Raw genomic sequence first — 18,367 nt, 5'->3', positions numbered from 1 at the left:
TGGGATGTCCTGAGGTCGTGAAAGGCGCTGTGTAAGTGCAAGTTCTTTTTTTTAAACATACTCCTTGCCCTGTTGATATTGGCTGCTCCTGGCAGTTGTGCTGTGCTTCTGATCTTGTATACTCTTTTCCCCCTTCAAAACACCTTTTAGAGCTCCATCTCATGGCCCAATCAGAAAAAAACAAATGTCTCTTTTTATTTTGGATTTCCAGCATTCAAAATGATTATTCTCTAAATAAGCAGAAAGTTGACTTTGTAATTTTGACTCCCTCTTGCCTGTTACAGCAGTCTGCACGAAGGAGAAGAGGTGAAAGTTCATTTGACATAAACAACATTGTGATCCCCATGTCCATGGCTGCAGCAGCTCGAGTGGAGAAACTTCAGTACAAGGAGATCCTGACACCAAGGTAAAGCAGTGCAGCGTTACTGGGTTTTCAGTTCAAGTGAAACAGTGGGTGTGTGTTGAAGCAGAGTCAAGAAATTCTTTTAAAAGGGAATTAGATAGTTGTTTGAAGAAGAGAAATATGAAAGGGGTAGAGGGAGAACACTATCACAGACTTGATGGGCCAGATGACCTCATCCTGTGCCTTACTCACTCACCAATAACCTGCTTACTGATGCTCAGTTTAGGTTCCGCCAGGACCACTCGGCTCCAGACCTCATTACAGCCTTGGTCCAAACATGGACAAAAGAGCTGAATTCCAGAGGTGAGGTGAGAGTGAATGTCCTTGACATCAAGGCAGCATTTGACCGAGTGTGGCACCAAGGAGCCCTAGTAAAATTGAAGTCAATGGGAATCAGGGGGAAAACTCTCCAGTGGCTGGAGTCATACCTAGCACAAAGGAAGATGGTAGTGGTTGTTGGAGGCCAATCATCTCAGCCCCAGGACATTGCTGCAGGAGTTCCTCAGGGTCATGTCGTAGGCCCAACCATCTTCAGCTGCTTCATCAATGACTTTCCCTCCATCATAAGGTCAGAAATGGGGATGTTCGCTGATGACTGCACAGTGTTCAGTTCCATTCGCAACCCCTCAAATAATGAAGCAGTCCGAGCCCGCATGTAGCAAGACCTGGACAACATCCGGGCTTGGGCTCATAAGTGGCAAGTAACATTCGCGCCAGATAAGTGCCAGGCAATGACCATCTCCAACAAGAGAGAGTCTAACCACCTCCCCTTGACATTCTACGGCATTACCATCGCCGAATCCCCCACCATCAACATCCTGGGGGTCACCATTGTCCAGAAACTTAACTGGACCAGCTACGTAAATACTGTGGCTACGAGAGCAGGTCAGAGGCTGGGTATTTTGCGGCGAGTGACTCACCTCCTGACTCCCCAAAGCCTTTCCACCATCTACAAGGCACAAATCAGGAGTGTGATGGAATACTCTCCACTTGCTTGGATGAGTGCAGCTCCAACAACACTCAAGAAGCTCGACACCATCCAAGATAAAGCAGCCCGCTTGATTGACACCCCATCCACCACCCTAAACATTCACTCCCTTCACCACCGGCGCACTGTGGCTGCAGTGTGTACCATCCACAGGATGCACTGCAGCAACTCGCCAAGGCTTCTTCGACAGCACCTCCCAAACCCGTGACCTCTACCACCTAGAAGGACAAGAGCAGCAGGCACATGGGAACAACACCACCTGCACGTTCCCCTCCAAGTCACACACCATCCCGACTTGGAAATATATCGCCGTTCCTTCGTCGTCGCTGGGTCAAAATCCTGGAACTCCCTTCCTAACAGCACTGTGGGAGAACCGTCACCACACGGACTGCAGCGGTTCAAGAAGGCGGCTCACCACCACCTTCTCGAGGGCAATTAGGGATGGGCAATAAAATGCTGGCCTCGCCAGCGACGCCCACATCCCGTGAACTAATAAAAAACATAACATTCCATGATTCTATGAATGCCACCCTCACTGCAGTTTCTCTTCTCTCTCTCTCTTTCTTTCCCCCCCCCCCCCCTGCCACTGTAAGGAACCTTCTGTCCTTTGCTTCATGGCTCCAGATAGACATTTGGAAAGTACCTTGTACTAAAAGTGCAGCCCCTAGACTTTCCTTCCACCTTAACTCAAAGCGCAGAAGAGTACCCCTTGTTATATTGGGCTGACATTTCCATTTCCCACACCAGCCATCCTGTTGGCTTCACTGTACGAGAGAAGCATTTTATGGGCAGCTTTGCATTGTGAAGTCATGCCCGTTATAAACTAGTTCATTTGATGTCGAACCCCAGTTTTATCTCAACAGTCTGGGCTTAGTTTGAATCCTGTTATGTAGGCAGCCATTGAGCAGACAGAAAGATCCCACAAACAGCAAAAAATGAATGACCGGTTAATCTGCTTTTGGTCATGCTGGTTGAAGGTGGAATGTTGGCCAGGGCCCCAGGAATACTTCCTACTGTTCAAATAGTGTCATGGGATCTTGAACATCCACCTAAATATGTGAGCGGATCCTCAGTTTAAAGTCTTGCTGGAAGGACGGTACCTCTGACAAAGGAGCATGACTTCAATGCTACACTACTATGTCTGTCTCGGTTACGCGCTCAAGCCCTGGAGGGGGGATTGAACCCATGACCTTCTGACCCAGAGCTGGGTTAAGGCACAGTGTGCACCTCCAGTGCTGAGGGCTGCTTTCTTGAAGGTGTGTTACGTTCTTCTCCATGTAATTGTCTCTCCTACGCCACGTACAAGCTGCAGATTTTTTCCCCCAGAACCTTTGTTTCTTACCCTAAATGCAGCAGCTGGTGATGGGGTATCATTCCGCTGACGCAGGCAATCCTCCAATGCTTCCCCCAAGTAGCTCCTCTTTATGTTGGAGCAGTGACAGTGAGTGAAGCTGTTTCACTATATGGTACATCACAATCAAGCTCAATGATCCTCTTGCCCAGTGTTCAAACACATATGCTTTCCAGCTTTGGTTACTGGATAGTGATTAGGAATGAGAACGCTCATTGATTTTTTTTCCCCCCACTCTTTAATCTATGGGATTAATTGTAGCACCTGAACTGCCAAACTGGGTAATCTTTGAGCCATCTCAAACATTGCTGAATTTGTATAGCTATTTGGTCATACATTGAATGCTGCTGTGGCTCAATTGGTTGCACATCCACCTCAGGATCAGAAGGCCATTTTATACACTGGAAGATCTCGCAAACAGCAGTGAAATGAATGCCCAGCCTTAAGATAATTTCTGGGAGATATGATAAGATGCTGTTGGAAGCATTACTTTAAACGAGTACTGTATAATCATCTCCAATTTCTCCTTGGCAGTTGGCGAATTGCAGAAGTCGAACAGTCGAAGCTGCAGAATTGCAAGGCAGTTGACCAGGTAGTTTGTTGCGTTTCAGAAAGTCGACAGAGAATTACTGAGGCTATTTTATTTTGCTGTAAGATTTTAAACTCTTCAATTGTCTACTTTTAAATACATAGTACGAGGAGATGTCTGACGAAGCCTTCCTTAGTCGCCATTCCAAATGTGAGGAAATGGAACGTTCTAGATGGTGCTTGTGGTCTTCATCCAGTTCGGCCAGGCGGGGGAGCAGGTAAATATGATGTTGGAAGTTCCTGGATATTCGTTCCTGTTTAGAATCTGCAAATTAATTTGGATTGCACTGTCAGTGCACAAGAACATGTGGGAGTGGTAAAATGTTATTCAGTCCACCTCCCAAAAACTAATACCCCACTCCTTCAAATATCTGACCAATTCTCCCTTAAAATTCCCCACACTATCTGCCTCCCTGGACAGTCCATTCCACATATTCCCCTCCCTCTGTGTAAAGTAGTTGAATCTAAACTGCCTGTGCAACATCCCTCTTCGAAGCTTGAGACCTTGTCCTCTTGTTACATAGGAACAGGGGTAGGCCAATCAGCCTCTTGAGCCTGTTCCGACATTCCTTTATCCTTTTCATACCCTGACCACTTGTTTCCCTTCTCTTCTTCTATTACTTTGCATTCATCCTTATCAAATGCCATTTGCCATCCATCAGCCCATTTTCCTAATTCATCCAGGTCCTTATTGTAATTTGGTGTCACCTGAAAATTTGGGCAGCTTTGCTTCTGTCCACATCACCAAACCACATGTTGTTAAGTTACTGTCAATAAGCTATCTTCAGAGGTTTTTTTTGGCAGTTTTCTTCCAAAAGTGCTCTCCCTTGCTGATGTCTGGATCCAGTGGCATTGGAACAATCCTGTACCTCACCAATCTTCATGTGTGAGCATCGATGTTGAAGTGCTCGCTCCACATCTGCACGTGGGCACTTTGCAGCAGGTGTGACTGAATTGCAATCAGGAGGAGGAAATCCGGACCAGTTTCCACCCCCTGAGGGGCACTAAGACAAATGATCGCTCCCCTGCTGACGCCCGACATTTGCTTTATTTGTTCATGGGCAACAGCTGTCGAGGCCGTATTTATTGTCCGTCCCCAATTGCCCTGAGAAGGTGGTGCTGCGTCACTTGTGTTTTTACAACTGGATGACTCATTAGCCTATTTCAGAGGGTATTAAGAGTCAACCATATAGCTTGGGGCTAGTCATATGTAGGCCAGATCAAGTTGGGATGGCAGGATCCCAGAGATATTCTAATCTGTTGATTTCAGTCCTGCAATGGGTGATTTCTTTACTTCGTAAGCCATTGGAAGGAGCTTCCACTGATCTTGTTTAGCTTCACTTTTTTTGTTGTCGCGAGGAAGTCTTGCTGTTTTCGAAGTGTTTTTCTCATTCTTAGTCTGCTCATTCAGCCCCATCATCATTGGGCTCAAATTCCCTCGGATCTTCCTCTCGATAAATAATATTGTTGCTGCCTTGCACTCCCAACAATGGTTCATTGGGTAAATAGATTACACAGTACAGTACTGAGACATACAGATCAGCAAACTACTTGACTTGATCCCTGGTCTGCTTGCTTGCAGCCAGAGCAGATGGGCTTTACAATTGACCTCAGTGTCCCTGAGGATTTCAGCAAGAGTTCCCACTCCTGATCACTGCTCAGTGACTCCTACTGGGAAGTGATCATGTGTGGAAGTCAGCCTCCGCTCAGTGCTTGCCATATGATTTAATAGTCTGCGCACCCTCACTATTCAGATTCGCACATGAATTGACTGCTGGGGTGAGATAATAGTAAGCAGTTAGCACTCAAGTTGTTGGCAAGAGGGGGGTAATTGGGGGTGGGGATGAACACACAGGAGATTGATTGGTGTCCTAATGTCAAAGTTAGAACCAACTAGTGCAAAAATGATATTTTGGGTGAAGCTTCTTACTATGTAATGTTTCCTTCTGGTTTCCAGATGTTCTAACAAAGCTGATGGCAGGTCTACCCCACAACCGCAGCAAGCAAATCCCACGACCCCTCAGCCCGCTTCACCTGATAGTGGATTTCACCTACTCAACGACTACCCCCACACACCTTCGATCACTGGCCCTGTCAGCCCCGAAGCCTTCTCATCGCTCAATTCCTTCTCTTCGAAAGATCGCACAAGAGTCCTGTCCTTCAGCGAGGACACACGGTCGTCTACACCTGAGGTCACAGATGAAGAAGTGCAGGTTTGTTTGAAGTATCTGTAATAGATTCAGAATCTTAGGTCTGTGCATGCTTACATCATAAATCCCTATGTCTGCAGTTATGATGGAAACTGCTTAGTACTGTGTTGTCCAATACATTAGCTAATAGCCACATGTAATCCAAATGTGGTTAATTGCTTTGGTGAGTAGTAATTAACAAATGAGTAATAGAGATTGTCATTGGACATATGTTCTCAATAGTTATAGTCTTATGGTGTATGCATGTGTACTTTAACCTTGTGTGTTTGTTGGTAAAAGTGTGAGTGTTTATTGATCTTTGTGAGTACTTTACTTCCTTGGTTAGTGAATGGTTGTAGATGTTTAAGTAAATATACACATGTGAAGTACATTTACCTATTTTGTGTGTAAGGCCTTTTCTACTAAAACTAGTGCATGTAGCTACAACGGCGTTGCTGTAGCCACACTTGTGGCTAGTCAGCAATTGGACAACACTGGACTGGTAAGTTGGTATGCTGCAGTTGTGCTCTCCCATCAGTGATGGTGCTGTAGTGCCTCACTTATTGCGTGAGCAGGTGATGGTGGCTCCCTTATAGCGATTTACAACTGTGTGACTTCGAGGGAAATAAAGTTGACTACGTAGCATGGGACTTGAGCCATATGCAGGTCCCTTCCCTGAAGAACATTTGTAAACCAGTTGAGTTTTGACGATGATCTGTCAACTTTTATGGTTATTTTTCTGGAGTCAGACTACAAATTACCGGATTTATTGAATTAATTATCCCAACTAGCCATGGTGAGATTTGGACTTATGAGCTCTGGTTGCTAGTCCAGTATTGTAACCAGTACACTACCCTGCTGCACCTTAAGATCAGTGTTAGGAGGAGAAAACTGGGGCGGCGTGGGGCAAATTTTACAAATTGTTATTCTAATAATTTTAATTTATTTATTCTCATAGACCGTGCAACCATGGGAGCCAAGGATATTTCCCTTATTAGCTGAAGACTTAGAAGCATTGAAAGGACATACCAACTCCCTTAGAGAAAGCCGCCACGAACGGCCCAGGGACCTGCACTGGCCATCGGCTAACAAGCCAGGCACGAGGACCGAATCCGCCAAGAGTGCCCCTTCATTGACAGAGAGTCCGAGCGGGCCCCCGTGTTTACAGGATGACAACAGTTCGGACTTGAGATTGACTCTGGCGATAGAGAATGAGCGATGTATGGATAGGTGAACTCGATGCACCCAGTAAATTAACAACCAGGGCCGCAGAGCAGACACATCTTGTATATACATGCTGTATCTATATATAAATATATATATATATATATATATATAAAAACAGAGAAATACTGTTATTTTGTTTTTAATGTTTGATATTCAAACATCTATTTTTGAGAGAATGCATATATAATAACTTCTATTAAGTGGGCTTTTTCTTTCCATTTCTTTTCAAGTCGATGTACTGTAAATTGTACCATTCGGGTGGGGAAGTGGACAGGGGAAACAGTCACAAATGTAAAGAATATAAGGTCCTTTATGTAAAAGTGATGTCAGTCTGTGCCAACAAAACAGGAAGGGAAAGCTTTAGAGAGAGAGAAAAAAACTTATTGAAACAAAAAAAATTAATAGGGATGGGAGGGATCAGGAATCCTCATTGGAAAGAGTAGAAATAGTTTCTCCTGTTGCAGTAAATCCTTTGGGCTTGTCTTCATTAACACTGCTGAATTCTAGAATACTTGTGCTGTTGTATAGCATGCCCGAGGAGTGGTCGACTGACTGTACTTTCCCTATATTAAATTACTACGGTTCTTGTTTACCACTCGTGTTTGTGCTCTAACTCTCTTTATCCAATGCGCTCTCGTGCAGGGCTGCTCACTAACTTCTTTTGTCGAATGCAACAAGTTTCTAGCTCGAGGGAGTGCTGCATTGAGGGCTGATGGGGTCCTGTTCCATACCCGCAGTTTCCTCATGTGTTGACCTCCTGGTTTCAATCATACTGCAATTGGCCCTTCATAGACTCTTACAGCACAGAGGGAGGCCATTCGGCCCATTGCGCCAGTGCCAGCTCTATCCAGTTGGCCCCACTCCCCAGCTCTTGCCCACATAGCCCTGAAAATATTTCCTTTTTAAGTATATATTCAATTCCCTTTTGAAAGTTGCTATTGAATCTGCTTCCACTACCCTTTCAGGCAGTTCAGATCAAAACAATAAAGGCCTTTGAAAAGAGAATAAAAAATGAACAAATTGCTGGACTGGTTGCATTTGAACATGGCCCTTTCATTCGCTCTAAGGTAACTGGGTCCACCTTGCCTTCTGACCACATTCCCTTGCTTTCTTGCACTGGAGAGTCAGGAAAGGAAAGAAAATAGCCCTGAACCTCATGCTCAGTCAACGTCTCACCACTGAACAGACCTTGAATGAGGGGCCAGAGACACAAGAGTCAGCAAGTCTGCTGAGGACTACAGGTAAAGGGGAAGAGGACTTCAATTGGCTTGCAGGCTTTATTATGTGGAAATCGCATTAAACAGTGTCGACACTGACCTAGAGTCCCTTCATACCAATGTACACTGGTGGATTAAACACAAACAAAATAAATTAACTCTCAAGTATTTTTCCTCCACTTCCCAAAGAAGCAGCTTTCATGGACACATGACCCAAGTGGCCATTCTTAATGTGTGAGCCTAGACACTGAATGTGGGCAGACTGTTCGACCATGGGAGGGCACTACACCCAAGCCTAATCATGTCCTAAGCCGCAGAGCAGGTACTTTCTGGCAGGGTCATTGGATAGCAACTGGTGCATTCAGGAGAGGAGATGAGAAAACTGGAGTTAAAGAGGAAGGCATGGAATGTTTCTTATCCAACTGATACCACAGTGTTTTACCAGGATTGGTATGATGAGAGGGTAAGATAGCATGGAAAGAGGAAAGGCCATTCATTTGATGCCAGCTCCTTCTACAGACCAAGTACAACCTATCTGACTGGACATCATTTCCTGATGGAAAGTTCTTAACAAGCATTTCCTGATCACAAAAGGTAATCGAGCACAAAATATTTTTCCATTCTCACATCTCCCATTATTCAACCCTGGCCTGTTACTGACCATAGGCAACATTGCCTTCCTCACACCCGCCCCCGCCTTATTCTTAAACAAGAAAGAACTTGCATTTATATAGCGCCTTTCACAACCTCAGGACATCCCAAAGGAATTTACAACCAATTAAATACGTTTGGACAAAGTGATTGTTGTAATGTAGCAGCCAATTCGTGCACAGCAATGAGATAAATGAGCAGATAATCTGTTTCAGTGATGCTGGTTGAGGGAAAAATGTTGGCCTGGACACCGGGAAACTTCCCTGCTCTTCTTCGAATACTGCCAATAGTGAGAGGGCAGGCGGGGCCTCGTTTAACATCTCGTCCGATAGACGGCACCTCTGACAGCGCAGCACTCCCTCAGTACTGCACTGGAGTGTCAGCCTAGATTATATGCTCAAGTTCCTGGAGTGGGGCTTGAACCCACGACTTATTGAGTCAAGGCTGACAGAAGCCAAGCAAACAAATGTTTACTTATGTTGAACTGTCTAAGTGCGTCACACAATGAACTACTTTTGATGTGCAGCACCTGCTTCACAGGCAAACTCATCATCATTCTGTGCCAATGACGTCTAACAGACAGCAATGAGATGAGTGACCAGTTAAGCTGATTCTCCCTTGACTTCATTACCACAATAATGCAGGAAACTGGAAGATATGCAGGCCAAGTGAAATTATCCCTTTCATCGTAATATAATAGATACAACACAGCAGGAGGCCATTTGGTCCATTGTTCCTGTGCCGGATCTTTGAAAGAGTTATCCAATTACTCCCATTTCCCAGCTTTATTGTGGGTTTTACAAGACAGAGAATTTACCTTTGCCACTCCCATCATTCTATTCCACATGTTCTTCATTCTTTGAGGATACAATTCCTAACATCAGTCCTGAATTTCCTTTGACTCTATGCCCCATTTGAAGTGTTTCAGATGTACTTTCTTTATACTGTTTATCTTATACTGGCTGATCTCCTGTGGCATTGCTTACTTGTAATCTGGAGCATGTTTATATAGAATTATAACACGGAAACAAGACATTCGGCCCAATTTGTCTGTATTGGTGTTTACTCTTTGCAGGAGCAGTAGTCCTAATCCCATCTGCCTGCCTTGTTCTCATATCCCTTTTCCTTCAGCATCTACTCTTAAATGTTGACATGGTTTCTGCTTCAATCACTAACTATGGAATGTGGAATCAGTGCATTCCACAATCTCACAAACCTCTGTATTAAAAACATTTCTTCTGCTCTCTTCCCTAAATCTCTTCCATTTAATCACATACTTTTGCCCCTCATTCGAGGCTCCTCAATTACTGGGATAGTCTGTTTTTATATACACTGTCCCATCCCTTCATAATTTTAAACACCTCTATCAAGAGAACAAGGCAGGCAGATGGGATTAGGACTACTGCTCCTGCAAAGAGTAAACACCAATACAGACAAATTGGGCCTAATGTCTTGTTTCCGTGTTATAATTCTATGTAAACATGCTCCAGATTACAAGTCTTGTATAGTCTTTGGAAAAAACAACTTCAATGTCTAGCCTATTTCCATATTATCTATTTTTAATTTCTGTGCTTTAGCAACTCAACAATTAAAAGTACCTTCCACGTCCTCCAAATCCTTTTTGTGGAAAAATAGTCAAAATTGCTTAAATGTACCAATAATACATAAATATATTTACAGTGGACTAGCAACTCCCCTGTAGCATTGCTCATAGTGAGTCAGGGGTTTATAAGAACAAGGGCGTTACATCAAGTAGTATTACCAGGGCCCTGGAAGTACTGAGAAGGGGCCAATTATGGATGGGGGTCTCCAGCTCTAGCTGTATTTTGAGGTAGCTCCTGGGTCTGGGAGCACTGCTGTCAGGGGTCTAGGGTTTTGGGATCACTAGAGAGGGAGGTTCTGGGAAAACTGGGACAATTCCTGGGATCTTGGATCACTGGGAAAGGGGAGCATTGGGGAGGGAGGTTTCAGGATCTGGAAGCATTCAGATGGCTCTGGGATCAGGTAATCTGTATAAGGGATTGTGAGCAGTGAGAGCAGGGCCTCGGATCTGGGAATATGGGAAATCTGGGGAGGAGAGTCCAGCGGGACTGCAACGGTGGTTTTGGAGGATTTGGAGTCCAGAGTCTGGCATTGCTGAGGGCTCCTGGGATCTGGCAGCATTGGACAGAGTTCTAGCTGCCTTGTGGAGAATTTAAAAGAGAATGAGAACCATCAACCCTGTAGGATAGTGTATAACGTAACAGGAAAAATAGCCTAATAATACTAAAGTCAGTATTAATATTTTTATGTTATGAGAATGTATTCTATTGCGATAGAGGCTAACACATGACTCAGATTAGGTTGTTAGGATTCTGCATAGGAATGCTAAGTAAGCACGAAGTATCAGGTTAATGAAATTCAAGAAGCATCGAAGGGTTTGTGTTAGAATTATAGTTACTTTTAAGACCGCATGTCTGGGTCTCAGCTGATACTATTCTGGTAAGGTGTGATGTTTATAACCATACAAAATTGTGCTATCTTCTACATAAACGACACCCATATTCCAGTGAGAATAGTGTATCCAGTGCTAAATTGCCATCTGCTGGTGTAGTAGCATTTGACATAAAGATCACATGACAATAATCTCAGAATTGATCGATTTAGAGCATGTAATCTGACATTGTCCATCTAGGTGTATTAATAGGTTCACCTTCAGTAATTCTGTGGTATTCCATGCTGAGGACTTGCTTGGATTGGTTAGTAGTTTGCAGATACGATGGATAGCCTACTGGTAAGTATAGACATATAACTTGCTTGTACTTTCTATTGATATTAATAAAACCATCAAGTTGATTTTATCTCTGGCATACAAACCTAGAAAATTTGGTTGATCTAACAAGCCCCTATTGTGTCCCCACATGTCAGCCTCCTCCCTGATTATTATTATTAATAATGAGTTTGCCAATTTATAGTCTTTTTAATTAACATAAATTTCCATAAACAAAAAAAAATGATTTAAGTAGTTTTCCTTAAGACTTAAAAATGGTTCACAAAATAAATATTTTTTAATGGAATATGCAAACAAGGTAAGACAAGTGACTAAAAAGGAACTGATTCTCAATAAACAATCTCCTTTTCCAACTGTCAACATAGAAACCAAGTGTTGTCTGTCAGAGTAGTTAATGTTAGAAAACCGTGTTTGTTAAATTACTTGTTTGAAATAAAGCTTTGATAACTTAATGTCCAGTTTCTTTGAAAAACTTGGAAAAAGCAAAGAAACTCAAATCCTTACCGGATTCAGAGAACATATCCTTCCATCCCTTTTGATGCATGAACTACATGCTGGAAAATACTGCAAACTGTACATGCTGAGAATGCAAAAGTGTGGTTGAAAGCTCCCTCCAACTGGCATGAGGTTGAAATATGCAATTGAATCCCAGGCTGAGGCCTAGAAGTAAAAGCTTTAAAAGGTACTACAGACACAAAGGACAATTCAATAGATTCATTTAATCATGTTGTTATGAAATATGTATCTTTTTATTTTCGTAGAATTGTAGATTGGTTACAGCACAGAAGAAGGCCATTCGGCCCATCAAACCCATGCCGGCTCTTTGTAAGAGCAGTCCAGTTAATTTTTTCCCTTCAAGTATTTATCCAATTCCTTTTTGAAAGCCGTGATTGAATCTGCTTCCACCACCCTTTCAGGCAGCACATTACAGATCATAACAACTCGCTGCGTAAAAAAGTTTTTCCTCATGTCGCCTTTGGTTCTTTTGCCAATCACCTTAAATCTGTGTCTTCTGGTTCTCAACCCTTCCGCCAATGGGAACAGTTTCTCTTTATTTACTCTATCTAAACCCATCATGATTTTGAACACTTCTATCAAATCTCGTCTTAACCTCTGCTCTAAGGAGAACAACCCCAGCTTCTCCAGTCTATCCACGTAACTGAAGTCCCTCATCCCTGGAACCATTCTTGTAAATTTTTTCTGCACCCACTCTTAAGGCCTTCACATCCTTCCTAAAGTGTGGTGCCCAGAATTGGACACAATACTCCAGCTGTGGCCAAACCAGTGTTTTCTAAAGGTTCAACATAACTTCCTTGCTTTTGTACTCTATACGTCTATTTATAAAGCCCAGGATCCCGTATGCTTTTTTAGCCACTTTCTCAACCTGTCCTGCCACCTTCAAAGATTTGTGCACATATACCCCCAGGTCTGTATGTTCCTGCACCTCTTTTAGAATTGTACTCTTTAGTTTATATTGCCTCTCATTCTTCCTGCCAAAATATATCACTTCGCACTTTTCTGCATTAAATTTCATGTGCCATGTGTCCACCCGTTCCACCAGTCTGTCTATGTCCTCTTGAAGTCTATTACTATCCTCCTCACTGTTTACTAGTTTCCAAGTTTTGTGTCATCTGCAAATTTTGAAATTGTGCCCTGTGCGCCCAAGTCCAAGTCATTAATATATATCAAGAAAAGCAGTGGTCCTTGTACTGACCCCTAGGGAACATCACGATATACCTTCCTCCAGTCGGAAAACAACCGTTCACAACTACCATCAGTCTACTCTCAATCATCAGCAAAGTGATGGAAGGTGTCATCGACAGTGCTATCAAGCGGCACTTACTCACCAATAACCTGCTCACCATTGCTCAGTTTGGGTTCCGCCAGGACCGCTCGACTCCAGACCTCATTACAGCCTTGGTCCAAACATGGACAAAAGAGCTGAATTTCAGAGGTGAGGTGAGAGTGACTGCCCTTGACATCAAGGCAGCATTTGACCGAGTGTGGCACCAAGGAGCCCTAGTAAAACTGAAATCAGTGGGAATCGGGGAAAACTCTCCAGTGGCTGGAGTCATACCTAGCACAAAGGAAGATGGTAATGGTTGTTGGAGGCCAATCATGTCAGCCCCAGGGCATTGCTGCAGGAGTTCCTCAGGGCAGTGACCTAGGCCCAACCATCTTCAGCTGCTTCATCAATGACCTTCCCTCCATCATAAAGTCAGAAAAGGGGAAGTTCGCTGATGATAGCACAGTGTTCAGTTCCATTCGCAACCCTCAGAAAATGAAGCAGTCCGTGCCTGCATGCAGCAAGACCTGGACAACATCCAGGCTTGGGCTGATAAGTGGCAAGTAACATTCACACCAGACAAGTGCCAGGCAATGACCATCTCCAACGAGAGAATCTAACCTCCTCCCCTTGACATTCAACGGCATTACCATCGCCAAATCCCCCACGATCAACATCCTGGGGGTCACCATTGACCAGAAACTTAACTGGACCAGCTACATAAATACTGTGGCTACGAGAGCAGGTCAGAGGCTGGGTATTCTGCGGCGAGTGACTCACTTCCTGACTCCCAAAGCCTTTCCACCATCTACAAGGCACAATTCAGGAGTGTGATGGAATACTCTCCAATTGCCTAGATGAATGCAGCTCCAACAACACTCAAGAAGCTCGACACCATCCAGAACAAAGCAGCCCGCTTGATTGGCACCCCATCCACCACCCTAAACATTCACTCCCTCCACCACCGGTGCACAGTGGCTTCAATGTGTACCATCCACAGGATGCACTGCAGCAACTTACCAAGGCTTCTTTGACAGCATCTCCCAAACCCACGACTTGTACCACCTAGAAGGACAAGGGCAGCAGGCACATGGGAACAACACCACCTGTACGCTCCCCTCCAAGTCACACACCATCCCGACTTGGAAATATATCGCCATTCCTTCATCGTCGCTGGGTCAAAATCCTGGAACTCCCTACCTAACAGCACTGTGGGAGTACCTTCACCACACGGACTGCAGCGGTTCAAGAAGGCGGTTCACCACCACCTTCTCAAGGGCAACATAAAAGGGAATCCAGAAGTCTTCTATAGGCATGTAAACAGTAAACGGGTAGTAAGAAGAAGGTGGGGCCATTAGGGATCAAAAAGGAGATCTACTCATGGAGGCAGAGGGCATGGCCGAGGTACCAAATGAGTACTTTGCATTCAAGGAAGAAGATGCTGCCAAAGTCACAGTAAAAGGAGGTAATTGAGATACTGGATGGGCTAAAAATTGATAAAGGGGAGGTACTATTTAAAGTAGGTAAGTCACCCAGTTTGGATGGGATGCATCTTAGGTTGCTGAGGGAAGTAAGGTTGGAAATTGCAGCAGTGCTGGCCATACCTTTCAATCCTCCTTAGATATGGGGGCGGTGCCAGAGGATTGCAGAATTGCAAATGTTGCATCCTTGTTCAAAAAAGGGTGTAAGGATAAACCCAGCAACTACAGGACAGTTAATTTAACTCTGTGGTGGGGAAACTTTTAGAAATGAAAATCCAGGACAAAATTAATGGTCACTTGGACAAGTGAGGATTAATAAAGGAAAACCAGCATGGATTTGTTAAAGGCAAATCATCATGCAGGGAGCTCTGGCTTTGGTAGCCCTACCTTTCCCCCTCATGGGAATGTACCTAAACTGTACCCAATAAATGCTGGCCTTGCCAGTGACGCCCACATCCCATGAACGAATAAAAAAAAACTTTGTTTCCTGTCATTTAGCCAATTGTGTATCCATGCTGTCACTGCCCCTTTTATTCCATGGGCTTCAATTTTGCTGACAAGCCTTGCCATGCTTGCTCAATCCCTCTTTCCTCCCCAGCCCAAACCCGGATCTGGTTTATATAATGTAATCCATTCACATCTGTCATTGTGCTTTGACCCAAAGTGATTTCCGAGCACTATCTTCACGAATAAGTACTTGGCAAACCTTTTGTATGGGAGACCCATTATACTCAGAATGATATCATCTGCAAGTGATGCAACAAGCATTTCAGAATGATTTATGTCTTTATGTTATGTCACAGTGAACAAAAGAAAAGTGTTTGTAATGTTATCTCATTTTAAGAAGCGCTACTTTTACCTTTCATATTTTTATCCTGTGTTCATCACTAAAGTTAGTTCAATACTTTCCATTTCAGGCCCACAATGTCAGCATGAAGTATTCCCAGGTCAGGTATAAAACCATTAGATGCAGAGTAAAGTTTTGTACCAACAAAGCATTTCAAGTTCTAACCTCAGAAGAGTGCCTCCTGCTGCAGCAGTGTGACATTATTTAATTTCCCACATCCACCATCCTGTGGTAGTTCTGAATGAGATTGCCCAATGACTGCAGTTGTGTGCTGTGGCTCATGCCCTCAAGGAACTGAGTTGAGATTACATAGAATGTACAGTACAAAACAGGCCATTCGGCCCAACTGGTTCACACCAGTGTTTATGCTCCACACGAGCCTCCTCCTGTTTCATCTAACCCTATCAACATATCCATCTATTCTTGTCTCCCTCGTGTTTATCTAGCTTCCCCTTAAATGCATCTATGCCATTCACTTTAATTACTCCCTGTGGTAGCAAGTTCCACATTCTAACCACTCTCAAGGGGTATGGGGAGAGAGCAGGAATATAGTATTGAGATAGAGGATCAGCCATGATCATATTGAATGGCAGAGCAGGCTCGAAGGGCCGAATGGCCTACTGCTGCTCCTATTTTCTATGTTTCTAACTTTATCAAGTGCCTTTTGAAAGTCCTTATACACAACATCAACCACATTGCCCTCATCAGCCCCCTCTGTTACCTCATTAAGAACTCAATCAAGTTAGTTAAACATGATTTGCCTTTAACAAATCCATGCTGGTTTTCCTTTATTAATCCTCACTTGTCCAAGTGACCATTAATTTTGTCCTGGATTTTCATTTCTAAAAGTTTCCCCACCACAGAGTTAAATTAACTGTCCTGTAGTTGCTGGGTTTATCCTTACACCCTTTTTTGAACAAGGATGCAACATTTGCAATTCTGCAATCCTCTGGCACCGCCCCCATATCTAAGGAGGATTGAAAGGTATGGCCAGCACTGCTGCAATTTCCAACCTTACTTCCCTCAGCAACCTAAGATGCATCCCATCCAAACTGGGTGACTTACCTACTTTAAATACAGCCAGCCTTTCTAGTACCTCCCCTTTATCAATTTTTAGCCCATCCAGTATCTCAATTACCTCCTTTTACTGTGACTTTGGCAGCATCTTCTTCCTTGAATGCAAAGTACTCATTTGGTACCTCGGCCATGCCCTCTGCCTCCATGAGTAGATCTCCTTTTTGATCCCTAATGGCCCCACCTTCTTCTTACTACCCGTTTACTGTTTACATGCCTATAGAAGACTTCTGGATTCCCTTTTATGTTAGCCATCAGTCTATTCTCATATTCTATCTTTGCCCCTCTGATTTCCTTTTTCACTTCTCCTCTGTACTTTCTATATTCAGCCTGGTTCTCACTTGTATTATCAACCTGACATCTATCATACGCCTCCTTTTTCTGCTTTATCTTACTCTTTATCTCTTTCATCATGCAGGGAGCTCTGGCTTTGGTAGCCCTACCTTTCCCCCTCATGGGAATGTACCTAAACTGTACCCAAATCATCTCTTTAAAGACCGCCCATTGTTCGATTACAGTTTTGCCTGCCAATCTTTGATTCTAATTTACCCTGGCCAGATCTGTTCTCAACTCACTGAAATTGGCCCTTGTCCAATTAAGTATTTTTACTCTAGATTGCTCCTTGGCCTTTTCCATAATTAATCTAAACTTTATGATACTATGATCACCGTTCCCACTGACACTTGCTCCACTTGATTCCCCAGAGCTAGATGCAGCAATGCCTCCTTCCTCGTTGGGCCGGAAACATACTGATCAAGAAAGTTCTCCTGAACACATTTCAGAAATTCCTCCCCCTCTTTGTCCCTTACACTATTACTATCTCAGTCTACATTAGGATAGTTGAAGTCCCCCATTATAACTACTTTATAGTTCTTGCACCTCTGGTAATTTTGCTGGAAATTTGCTCCTCTATATCCTTCCCACTGGTTGGTGGCCTATAGAATACACCATGTCGTGCAATGGTGCCTCGATTGTTTCTTAACTCGAACCAAATAGTTTCTGTCTTTGACCCCTCAAGCACATCCTCTCTCTCCAGCACTGCAATATTCTCCTTAAACACTCCCTCCTTTTTTTCCTTCCCTAATTTTCCTGAACACCTTGCACCCAGAAATATTTATTACCCAATCCTGCCCTTTTTTGATCCAGGTTTCTGTTATCGCCACCATATCATATTCCCATGTGACTATTTGCACCTGCAGCTCACCAACCTTATTTACTATGCTTTTACACACGTGCACTCTAAAGCTTTCTTAGACCTTCTTGTATTCTCTCTTAGTCTGATCCCACCTAATACCACCTAAATCATGTTTGGCAAGCCTATTGGAGTTCTTTGAAGATGTAACTCGTGGAAAAGGTAAAGGGGAACCAGTGGATGTGGTGTATTTGGATTTTCAGAAGGCTTTCGATAAGGTCCCACACAGGAGGTTGGTGAACAAAGTTAGAACACTTGGAATTGGGGGGAAATATACTGGCATGGATTGAGAATTGTTTAACAGACAGAAAACAGAGAGTCGGAATAAACGGGTCTTTTTCAGGTTGGCAGACTGTGACTAGTGGGGTACCGCAGGGATCAATGCTTGGGCCCCAGCTATTCACAATCTATATCAATGATTTGGATGAGGGGACCAAATGTAATATTTCCAAGTTTGTTGATGACACAAAACTGGGTGGGAATGTGAGTTGTGAGGAGGATGCAAAGAGGCTTCAAGGGGATATAGGCAGGCTAAGTGAGTGGGCAAGAACATGGCAGATGGAATATAATGTGGAAAAATGTGAAGTTATCCACTTTGGTAGG

At 43.7% G+C, this 18,367-nt stretch overlaps 1 protein-coding gene across 4 annotated transcripts in view; it reads left to right on the top strand.

Moving 5' to 3' along the window:
* LOC137312488 (KAT8 regulatory NSL complex subunit 1-like) overlaps positions 1-7,338 on the top strand; it is a 201,835-nt gene extending 194,497 nt beyond the window's left edge. For 2 of the 4 annotated variants that reach the window (XM_067979051.1, XM_067979035.1), the window contains 5 exons: positions 285-406; positions 3,277-3,337; positions 3,436-3,548; positions 5,288-5,543; positions 6,478-7,338. In XM_067979051.1, coding sequence (XP_067835152.1) covers positions 285-406; positions 3,277-3,337; positions 3,436-3,548; positions 5,288-5,543; positions 6,478-6,753 — 828 coding nt within the window. In that variant the 3' untranslated portion in view covers positions 6,754-7,338. The remainder of the gene's footprint in view (positions 1-284; positions 407-3,276; positions 3,338-3,435; positions 3,549-5,287; positions 5,544-6,477) is intronic. The other 2 variants (XM_067979045.1, XM_067979040.1) reach the window with 2 other exon arrangements.
* The last annotated feature ends 11,029 nt before the right edge of the window (positions 7,339-18,367 follow it).

This window comes from Heptranchias perlo, chromosome 3 (genome assembly GCF_035084215.1).
Source record: "Heptranchias perlo isolate sHepPer1 chromosome 3, sHepPer1.hap1, whole genome shotgun sequence".
NCBI lineage: Eukaryota > Metazoa > Chordata > Chondrichthyes > Hexanchiformes > Hexanchidae > Heptranchias > Heptranchias perlo.
Note: the sequence above shows the minus strand (reverse complement) of the source record. Positions and strands in the feature narration are given on the sequence as shown.